General features: G+C 30.6%; 1 protein-coding gene across 6 annotated transcripts in view; it reads right to left on the bottom strand.

Moving 5' to 3' along the window:
* LOC143065381 (polypeptide N-acetylgalactosaminyltransferase 13-like) overlaps positions 1 to 11597 on the bottom strand; it is a 30443-nt gene extending 18846 nt beyond the window's left edge. For 3 of the 6 annotated variants that reach the window (XM_076238918.1, XM_076238919.1, XM_076238923.1), the window contains exons 1-8: positions 11509 to 11597; positions 8504 to 8768; positions 7771 to 7836; positions 6176 to 6344; positions 5697 to 5863; positions 4640 to 4660; positions 2369 to 2473; positions 1448 to 1550 (exon numbers count right to left, since the gene is read on the bottom strand). In XM_076238918.1, coding sequence (XP_076095033.1) covers positions 1448 to 1550; positions 2369 to 2473; positions 4640 to 4660; positions 5697 to 5863; positions 6176 to 6344; positions 7771 to 7836; positions 8504 to 8705 — 833 coding nt within the window. In that variant the 5' untranslated portion in view covers positions 8706 to 8768; positions 11509 to 11597. The remainder of the gene's footprint in view (positions 1 to 1447; positions 1551 to 2368; positions 2474 to 4639; positions 4661 to 5696; positions 5864 to 6175; positions 6345 to 7770; positions 7837 to 8503; positions 8769 to 11508) is intronic. The other 3 variants (XM_076238920.1, XM_076238921.1, XM_076238922.1) reach the window with 3 other exon arrangements.
* Positions 11598 to 12097: the final 500 nt, after the last annotated feature.

Raw genomic sequence — 12097 nt, 5'->3', positions numbered from 1 at the left:
CCAACTACAGTTCTGTAATAGAAAAGATATCACTGATAACATCAATAATGGGACATACAACTGCATCTCTGTAATAGAAAAGATATCACTGATAACAACAATAATGGGACATACAACTGCCGTTCTGTAATAGTAAAGATATCACTACTCACATCAATAATTGGACATACAACTGCAGTTCTGTAATAGGAGAAAAGATATCACTTATTACATCAATAATTGGACATACAACTGCAGTTCTCTAATAGAAAAGATATCACTGATCACATCAATTGCAGGACATACAATTGCAGTTCTGTTATAGAAAAGATATCACTGATTACATCAATTATGGGACATAAAACTGCAGTTCTGTAATAGAAAAGATATCACTAATTACATCAATAATTGGACATACAACTGCAGTTCTGTTACAGAAAAGATATCACTGATAACAACAATTATGGGACATACAACTGCAGTTCTGTAATAGAAAAGATATCACTTATCACATCAATTATGGGACATACAACTGCAGTTCTGTAATATAAAAGATATTTTTGATCACGTCAATAATTAAACATAAAACTGCAGTTATGTAATAGAAAAGATATCACTGATCACATCAATAATGGGACATACAACTGCAGTTCTGTAATAGAAAAGATATCACTGATCACAACAATTATGAAACATACAACTGCAGTTATGTAATAGAAAAGATATCACTGATAACATCAATTATGGGACATACAACTGCAGTTCTGTAATAGAAGAGATATCACTGATCACAACAATTATGGGACATACAACTGCAGTTCTGTAATACAAGAAAAGATATCAATAATTACATCAATAATTGGACATAAAACTGCAATTCTGTAATAGAAAAGACATCACTGATCACATCAATAATTGGACATACAACTGCAGTTCTGTAATAGAAAAGACATCACTGATAACAACAATTATGGGACATACAACTGCAGTTCTGTAATAGAAAAGATATCACTGATCACATCAATTATGGGACATACAATTGCAGTTCTGTAATAGAAAAGATATCACAGATAACAACAATTATGGGACATACAACTGCAGTTCTGTAATAGAAAAGATATCACTGAGAACAACAATTATGGGACATACAATTGCAGTTCTGTAATAGAAAAGATATCACTGATAACAACAATTATGGGACATACAACTGCAGTTCTAATCCACCATTTTCTACATAAGAAAATGCCTGTACCAAGTTAGAAATATGACAGTTGTTGTCTTTTTGTTTGATGTGTTTGTGCTTTTGAATTTGCCATTTGATTAGGGCTTTCCCTTTTGAATTTTCCACGGAGTTCAGTATTTTTGTGATTAAACTTTTTTCTATAATTAATATTCCATTGTAAGGACTAAGGAATGGATACACATGTTAAATCTGTCATTGGTACTTAGGAATTAGTGACTTCCTTACCTATCTTTGTGTATTTCTGATAGCAGTGGTTCAAGCCATCCCTCTGTACATTCACAATGGGCATCCAGAAAAGTAATGACCTTCCCTTTAGAAGCTGCAGCACCTGTTTAAATGGAATAAACATAAATTGTACAGAAACATTCATTACAGTAAATAGGCAACCAATTTCATGTTGTATATAGTATACACTTATAATTCATTTGTTTAAAGGAAAAGCAGTAGTCTAATGTACCAAGAATTCAATTATTTCTTACAGAAAATAGCCTGTATATATATATATTTTTTTAACAATTTAGCTGTACTTCAACTTTTTAGAATATATAACTTTAGTATTCAAGACAATCTTGGCAAACATCAGAAACCAGAGCAAGTTATTTGGTAACTTAACATGAAAAAGTGAAGCCCTACTTAGAAAACTTGGTTCTTCTAACTAACATTACACATTTAAAGCATGTACCATCTAGTCTCAACTTTAAGCTTTCATCTCTATAATAAAAATACAATATCACACTTATCTTAAAGATTAGCTTAAGTTATAAATGTCAGAACTGAATCTGAATACATTATTTTAGTACGTTGACCTATAGTTATTTTTTGTGTCATTTGGTCTCTTGTGAAGAGTTGTCTCATTGGCAATCATACCACATCTTTTTTAATATTTGTACCTGAAATCTATGCACATGCATGTTATGCATCCTCTTATTGTAGTAATCCTTATTACCGTTTTACTTTGTGTAAATACTTCTGACAAGTGAACATGTATAACAAGTATAAATAATACATTATTTTTCACAAATATATTTAAGGTGTCATTTAAGACAAGAAATAGTACAATATCTTAACTTTTTTAGAAAACCCTTCATTTTTCATTATTTTCTTTAAACCCTGTGTATTACATAAATCAACTACAGTAAAACTAACCTTTCAATCTGGCTCTTATTAAACCAGTTCTTGATTCTGATCTTATAACATAAGTCCTTACTGGTAATTTTGCTACATAGTCATCTAACTGTTGTCCTAAATGCTCTATAAGAAAGTAACATAACATATCACATTTGTTTTATTAGTCTGAAGTCTTGATCCTATTCAGACAGTAGAATTGAAACTGTCAGATATTTCATTTACTTCATTTGTATTGTAAATAGAATAAAAAGCCTTAAAATGTCCCCTGCCAATCCAATAATATAACTTCATTATATTTTCATCTTTTCTTTTTTTTTTAAAGTTTTTCATAAAAATCCTGTAAGGAATGTCATGAATGTAGGCTTGAGAGGTATTATAATGCAGGTTTCCATTTAAAGTATATTTCTAAGTGGTAAAATACTTAGCAATAAATAGTTGATCATCGCTCATTTCATAAAAACAATGCGACTTATTTTTTCTAGTATTAAAGACATAACCCTGACCACAAAAACTTAGCATTGATCAGTGAACCATTTTATGAGGTCAAGGTCTGGTAAACCCTGCCTGACAGACATGTAGACCCTGCAAGTATCCTATAGACCAAAGAAAGATATTGCTTTACTGATAAGTGAAAATTTTACATTCATTCATTTTTTAAAGCAAGCAGTCACTGAACCATAAAATGAGGTAAAGGTCAATGGACACATGACTGACATTGACTGATGGAAATTAAGGCTTCAGCACATTTACAAAGTTAGAAGTATCCAGGATTTTCCCTCCTTACACCAAAAACTTTAAAAAAAAATAGTTTACACCACTGCCTTATTAACAGTCCTTCCTATGTCTCACAATCTGTCACAGACAACACAAAAAATATAAAAAAGGGCAACTTGTCCATTAACTTTTAAATCAGCCATACATATTTTTTAACCTGTTTTAAATAACTCTGTATTAAATGATAAATAATAATAAGCTAGTTATAAACCTCACAATATTTCTCATTAGTAATAAACCTCACAATATTTCTCATTATTACCATAAAACAAAATAATTTGTGCAGAGAACAAATGGGAAATGTGAAACACCATAAGCACCCACTGTGTTATTATTAGTAGCTAAAACCCACATGGAATAAAATCTAAAATTAGTACCAATAACTACATACAATTAGTATCAATAACTTAATACAATTAGTACCAACAACTTAATACAATCAGTATCAATAATTAATCTATTAAATATATACTGTAAATTCAGAAATTATTGGGTGCATTTATTATTGCGATTTTGTCATTTTAGACTTAAATGCGATTTTAACTTTTACGATTTTGAGAAATATCCTGTTTACTTCATATAAAATATTTCAAAATGCGAGTTTGTATTATTGAGTTTACAACTCTATCGCATTTTTTGCATTAATAAAAACCTCACATAAATTTCTGAATTTACAGGATAATATGTGAATTAGTGAATATCAGATTTTTCTAGGTTTCCATTGTCTATAAGGATGGGCTATTTAACTATAATAATCAGAAATGTCTAAGGTCTGTACAAAATTATTAATCATTTAGGTATATTTGTGTTTGTTAGAATTTTATAAAAACACATTCCTTATAAACTTCAAATTCATCGTAAAGTAAAAAAAAAAATCATCAATAAAAATTAAAAAAACAAAAATTCCATAACAAAGCGTAAAAAATGCATGCTTTCAATTAGAACACAATTTAAATCAAAATCGGACCATAAGCAGTTCATTGTGAAATGGAAAACAAACATTTACGTCAACAAAATCAAATTTAAAAATTACAAAGATATTCAATCTGTGATTCCGAAGTGAATGAGTGTTTATCTATGCTAGGCTCAGGCTGCACACAGGTGCTTCACACTGGAGGTTTCTCAAAGCAAACAGAGATATCTAAAGAGCCACTTAAAGCAGCACACAGGGGGTTATCCCGTGATAAGCATGATAAGGTGTACGTCAATCTAAACTAAACCTTATTCAATAATGACTATTAAAATAGTTATCTTTCAAAAACTTTTAAAAAAGTAAACTAGTCATTTTGTTTACCAGTACCATTCCGAGTTAAAAAGGAATGGCTGACAATTGTGATATAAAGTATTGGAGTAATGACAAATGTGATATAAAGTATTGGAGTAATGACAAACTTTATAACTAGTTTATGTATAATAAATATGTGTGTATGGTTAATACAAGCAAACTTCACAGTATATAATTCTAACCCTATATCACCTCTAAGAAACAATGGCATTATAAACCTCACTACTTACCCATATGTGCCTTTGTGTTATCTAGAATATTATAATTCTTTCTTGTAAATTTTTTCAATATTTTTATATGATGCTCTTCTGTAGCATGTCATGTGTTTAAACAAAGTCATGCTTGTATCCCAATAAAACGTGAAGGATATATGCTGGATATTAAAACTGAATTTGCAATGCCAGTTCTATTTTGAATTATGCTGGAGATCAAAATAAACATATCGTCTAGAGATGCTAATCATGAAATTTAAAATAGATCCTTAACAAAGTTAGTCTTTTTGTATACTCTCACCTTCATCATGTTCATATTGTAAAACAGTTTTTTTCAGATTTTTTTTTAATAAAAGACTACCATGCCAAATTTTCTTAGAAAGAAATGCTTTGAACAAAAAAAGTTGTGAAATTTAAAAAGCAGAATCAATATATTTCTTTCATGTACAAATGTATCATTATCTTTGTCAATATTCAACACCTTGCTTTATATAAATGCTCAGTATACGGTTTGTTTTTATAATTTAAAAACCAGTAATTACTTGGCTGAAATTCGTCTATTAATTTGACTGGATAGCCTTAAGGTATAAAATATAAATAAATTTGTAAGTGAGTGAAACCTGCTCACACTGTTATGTTATATCTTTATTATTTGATTTAGATTGTTCGAATTAGACGTAAAATTTTCACGTACAGCAGGCTATGAAAGACTGATTTCTTGATTCAATATTTTGGAACTTTTTAAAAAAAGGGTCAAAGTCTCAAATGGCTGTGCTGCAATATTTGTGACTAATTTAGGTAGAATATTTACAATTTGTCTACTATTAATTCACAAATGTACAATTAAATCTCTTTCAGGAATATTCAACAAAACTCCAGCATGTATGAATTTTATAGTCATAAACTGAACACATACATTTTTTTGCCAAATGGCTGCTGAAAACTACAAAAATTTGAACTCAATCAGCTCAGAAAAATTAATGTCATCTTAAAGCAGCATATTTCTCCTATTGCCATAACAAGAGAAGGCTAAACTATCATGACTTTGGTGTTATCAGACAACAAGACTATTTACCTCTTTCACTGGCATCATCCACCAGTATTATTTCTTCTAAATATTCTATTGGAGATCTGTTTATAATACTGTGTACAGTACGTAGTAACGTTGACCAAGCCTCATTGTGGAAAACTATTACTACACTTGTTTTCGGTAAACCTGTAGGATAGGACTTTCTTTTACAACTGAAAATACAAATGTTTGAAATTACTTTTACACTGTGATTTTGTCATTTTTTGTTATACTTAAACATTGAATGAAGCTCTGGGTTTAATTTCCATAAAAGATATTGAAAGAAAAAAAAATGCAAATGTTCAGTCAAAATTACCAAGTATTTAACACTATTTCTAGACGTTTTTGTTGGGAAAATCCAGACTTCACACTCACAAACTTTACAGATAAGTCTCAGAAGATCTTTGTCAAATAACACTTCACATTTTTAGCAATTAACCTTTCCTATCACAGGTAAGACACAAACTATTGCCTGGATGACTTACCCATCCATTCTATAATCAGGCAAACTTCTATTTAATGACATCATGTCACTGGCAAGTAAATTAAACTGATTAATCTTAAACTTCTCTTTTGATTCTGCCTGCTTATCTTGAGGTATAACCACAGCTTTACCCATCTCTCCTGGTCCTGTTGGGTTCCGCCTCAATATATCTGACAAAAGATAATCAGGATAAAGTGTTCCTTTTCTTCATATCTATATTAGTATATGTGGATATAAGTGATTTTCCTTAGCTTCACACAAGAAGGGATTTTAATAAATAAACCCTGCATATAGCTATGTCATATCAGTTATTTAAAGGATGTTTAAATAAATAAACAGTTTAGTTGTATTTTAACAATGATTCAGTGATAAATACAATATTGTTACAGCGATTACCAAATTTTGCAGCAGCTTAGCTAAACATATCTAAATTTGGAAATTATAAAAAATGTATTATTATCTACATGATCTAGCAGTACCACACTAAAAGGAGAGGTATGATAAAAGCCAGAATTTGGTCCCTGAAATCGTGAAAAAAAATAAATCATCAATGCTCACTTTAGTGATCTAAACATTGCTAAATGATAACAGCAGATTGTCATTTGTGATTTGAATATGACCCAAAGTAACCATTTACACATTTTTTTCTCAGTTGAATTTATCGATCGAAACAAATGTAAATTTTGAGCAATTACTTGTACCTCAAGCAAAAAGATATTTTTCTATAAAAAACTTACATGAGTGATGACTTATAATTATATTCATGACTAATAAAACGCAGCAGTAAAAATCTTGTTAGGAAAAGCTTATACATGTACTTAAACAGTCTGCAACATTTACCACTAGTCCGATGTCCCAGACTATTAAATTTTATTCAGAGTACCGGTAGTAAGTTTTTGCAAAAATCTGATTAGATCACAAATGTTAGAATATTGGGTAAGGAGTAGTATTTTCAGAAAAAGATTTTGGTGCAGACTGTCATACATGTATGCAATAACATGGTATCTAAATATGTAAAAATATAATTTAAAAACAAGGATCGATATTTTGACTGTTTTTGTAAGTGTGATAAAATACCTAAAACAAATATGTAAGACAAAATTCAAATAATTGAGTATTAAAATGGAGACTTGTGTATATTAATGTCAACTCATGCTGGATATTATTTGATAAATTTATTGTACTTAGTGATATTCTATTTCAAGGAGCAAAAGGACCTCATCATACCCTCAGTTTAGCAAAACCATGTAAGGTCCCCTCATAAGCATTACCAAATTAACATCTTATTATTACATGTATTTGTCTTTTAATTTTTCTTCCTAAGAAAACATCACATGTCATTTCTACACAGCTCAGAGCTGTGTGCTGTAAATAAATCTGATGTCACAGAATCTCTGGTCAAGTGTTGGAGAATACAAAATAGCAATTAAGTATATATATAATGTAATTATAAAAATCCTTAAGACAGCTGATTTTTGATTTTGGTCTCGTTTCTCTAAATTCCCTTCATAAATAATACAGCACACCCATCACCATAAGGGAGTAGAATAATTGTTACTTCCAACATGCTTAAGCCACCTTGCTTGGGGTACCTACGTTGTTTTTTCTCCGGTAAAGGAGAAATCCAAATGCTTCTTGCTTCAAAAGATTTAATTTCTGGTTCTGAAAATATGAATTGGACAAAGACAAACATATCATTTTCTGAATGACTTGCAAATGTTTGTATATATATTTACCCAGTAGAAAATAAAACTTAATCGGTTGTAGTACATGTACAATGTACAAAAGCCATTACCTCACCTTCTCAAACTCCCAGAAATTGCATAAATAGCATGAATAGTAAAATTGTTTAATTCCTACTAAATAATGTAAATATTGGTGTAAATAAATCATGATCAGGACAAAGGAGGGTACATAATCTGCTGAAGAAACCTTTTCAAAGTTAGATTTCTGTTTGGAGGTTGAACCACTACTGAGGGCCTCAGGGAAGATTAGCTTTACAGCTAACTGTGTAACCCTCTTTAAATAAAGAATTATTATTATTATTATTATTACTACTTAAAGATCATGATGATTATGAATTTTAAATAATAAATCAATGTCACATGTTTAATTTTTATGATTTATATACTGTACATCATATGTACATTACATGTATATGATTAGTATCTGGAAATACATAAAAACCAAAATCTCATTTCTAAAAAAAAACTAAATCCAACGACTAATTTTCAAAATATGAAAACCAACAAATACATGTACTTACAGCAACAACTCATCTATGGACTACAAGTAAACATGGTAAATGCAAGCATATAAATTTACATACTTTTAGGCAGAATTTTTTCAAAAAATCCTTTTTCTTCTTTTTTGTGTTGTTTTGTATTGTCTTTATTATTACAATCACTAGAGTTTCCCATTGCAGCACAGTCAGTGTAATACATGAGTAGAATGACATCTATCAGGAACCACACCAGTGATGTGGCCAAGATGATTTTACAATACTGTAGTTTTCTGTTACTGATCATCATTCTGAATATTAAGGTCTGTTAGCTTGGTTTATATTTTAAGTTATAACCTCATGTCATGTTGACCTACAAAAGAAAGTCTAATTCATTGTGATTTCAATTGAAGCATTTAATCTAGTACATGATTACCAACTGTTCTTTCAATTTCTTAACCTGCAACAACAATTGTCATATGCATGTATACACTTTTATGACCTCATGCATCAATGCCAAATAAAAGTGCAAGTGTGGTTCCAGTTACATGTACAACCTGAAAACATGGTGTTTAAAATCAATAGACCACTTTCGAGTTTGTCCTTCACTAGAACAAAATCCTTAATTAGATTCACTCTCTGCCATATAAATCGTGCAACTACTTGAGTTGGCTTTGGACATTTTGAATTTATGAGAACTTTCAAAAGCATGGCTCCTCAATAAAATAAACATAAGGCCAAAATAAATTAATAGTGTGTTTCCGGTTTCCTGACCCTACCTGCGTTTCTGACGCCGACCCTAAACATTTTATTGACAAAAATATTTATTTTTTTATCAAAAATCCAAATTTTTCAGTCTGTCCGGATCCGACTATTCGTTTAGAAAACTACAGATCTTCAAAACGTTTGATAGCAATGACCATTTTGAATGAGTCAAGCGCTTCAAGAACCAAGATTTTAAATAAACAAGCATGGCTTTTTGACAACCGTGCAGCGTATAATTTAGCTGTCAAATATGCAATCACAATGTGATCACATTGCTGCAAAATATAATGGCATTAAATCCGGATAATTACGATATGATGAATCTTCGTAAAGAACACCATGATGGACATATAGACGAAAAAAATACGAAGTTGATGCATTTTGCTCAACTTCTTTGCACAGGTACAAGACGAGATTTTTTAAATAAATGTATATATAGTGAATAATGCATTCAGTGTATATACATATATTAACAAAATCTCGTTTTGTACCTGTGCTTCTTTAGACCAAAAATCAGAATCGTTTCAGGTTGGAATTTACACAGACTGTATCTAATTCTGTCGGTTAATTGACAAATAATTTAAGAGTTAAAAGAGATCAATTTACTGCTAAAATCCTAGAATTATTCAGTATATGGAGATGGATAGTAAACTGCACTTTGCTAGAAAACAAAAAAATAGTGGTGTCAACGTCTGATACGTTAATAAAGTAATACAAATAGACAGGAAATACTAAAAATTGACGACAAGGGGCAGACAATGTGAAACGAGAAATAAAGCTTTCCCTAGTAGGCAGACATGGTGTATGATTCATGTTCATTTATAAATGAATCTGCCCCTGCACCATGCCTACTTTTATTCTTTTAAATTTTCTCAGGCTGGTCCCACAACAATTTATACTAGAGAAGGAAAAAAATTCATGTCCTAATATCTACAATTTTTTTTCCATATAAATTTAATAAGAAAGATTCTCACTCTTCTCAAAACCGGAAATTTAAATATTATCAGAACCCCACTCTTCAAGATAAAATTCTGTCAAACATAAAAACATCTATTTATTAAATAAAGAGGGTGCAAGAGTAAAAATCATAGTAATCCACTGCTTAGGATTGATTTGCAGTGTTTTCACTACTAAAAAAAGTGGTAGGACTCTGTTCCCACATGTACAAAAATGTATACCCTATGTGTCATTTACATTGTTAGGTTCAACGAGGCCAAACAATAATACCATGCCAGATTTTTCACTGTTATTTTTGCTTTAAGATAATTAATCGGCAAGAACATATTCCTTTAACAACCCTAAGTTAAAATTCATAACATTTGCATTAAAGTTTATTTTCATATTTCTTCGTACAGAGAACTAAAACAGAAAATTAAAAAAAACTGTAGATTTAAGTACTACATGTATTATAAATACATGAAATATCAAAGAAACATGCAGGCACATCAAATTATTTCATTTGGAACCAATTTCTGCTGTTATAATCAATAGAAAAAAATAAAAAGTTTTCATAAAATAAAATGTTTTACCTACCTACCTACCCTACCTAATTTTTTTCAGGACGAAATAGGAAACACACTATTTATTTATTTTGGCCTAATAGTTCTTGAATAACTGGTCAATATCATGATATATGGACTATTATATATGTAATACCCTAATGAGAACAGTGCTGATTATTAGTTATGAGAATTTAATTTGCTGACTAATTTGGGCAATATAGCATCATAGTTTTTCCAACCACTCACTCAACATGGGAACATTAGTGACGATGTCCCTAAACGCATGAATGATGTTCACTAAAACCAAAGTTTTTGACGGGAATGCATTGAACTCGAAAGTTGTCTGTTGTTTTCAACAGCTTATCAGGGGCACAGGTCTCTCTTCAAGGAAAACGTATGATTGAATATCTACCCAGTGGGAATTGGAATGGCTGAAAAGATCAGTGAAGTCTTGGTTATTAAGTTGATGTATTCATGTATGTTAGGTTCAGCTGAGCCCCAGGCCAATTAGTTACATGGGAAATTTGCTTGAAAAAAATAGGTATTTGTAACCAATTCCTGCATTTTTATTTGATATCAACCAATAAATAGATGAGTTATAAACCAATTGTTTTAAACAGCTCACCAGGAGCACTAGACTCTCTTCAAGGAACATGCATGCTTTGAATATATACCCGGTGCGAACGGCAGTCGCCGAAGAGTTCAGTGAAGACTGATGTCTTGGTTATTTTGTTGATGTATTCATGTATGTTAGGCTCTCTGTTAATCAAGCTTATGCTTTCAATGCAATTTTAATGCTTAAAAGGAACAAAACAAAAAGTTAAGAAATTGACTATCTAAACTTACAACAATCCTATCATTAAGTTTATGCGGACGTATTTTTTCCACGTCCGCGGTTCGACTTCTAAACAGGAAGTGACGGTTTATTGTTCGTAATCTGCAGTTAATATATCTCAAAACTATATATAAAATAAAAATAAAAAAAAACTTTCATTTTATACAAGATTTTAAAAATCTATATTAACTTAATACTAGGATTTATAAACGCTAGTTAATTTCAGTTCATTTTTTTTGTTTATATACATACAACACCAATGATTAAAGTAAGGTAACATTACACCACAACGTACATGTATCCCATACACCTTATCGCTAATCGGCCCTGCTGACCCGGCCGCTTGAACTTTTGACGCATACAACAATCACTTTTCCATTGTGGCGTCAGATATTTTGTTTTATGACGTCAACATTTTATGGGAACCTGTGTGATTTTTAAATTTAAATCCTTAGAATGTGTTAATAATTTATCAAAATGTAAATTATGTCATGCTTTTTTAAAAAATATGATAATAAGTATGGGGTTCAACGGGAATTTTCTACATTGGCCAGAGGTATAGGGGGGGTTGAGATCTCATAAACATGTTTAACCCCGTCG

This window comes from Mytilus galloprovincialis, chromosome 2 (genome assembly GCF_965363235.1).
Source record: "Mytilus galloprovincialis chromosome 2, xbMytGall1.hap1.1, whole genome shotgun sequence".
NCBI classification, from domain to species: Eukaryota; Metazoa; Mollusca; class Bivalvia; order Mytilida; family Mytilidae; genus Mytilus; species Mytilus galloprovincialis.
This window is presented reverse-complemented; position numbering and strand designations above follow the sequence as displayed.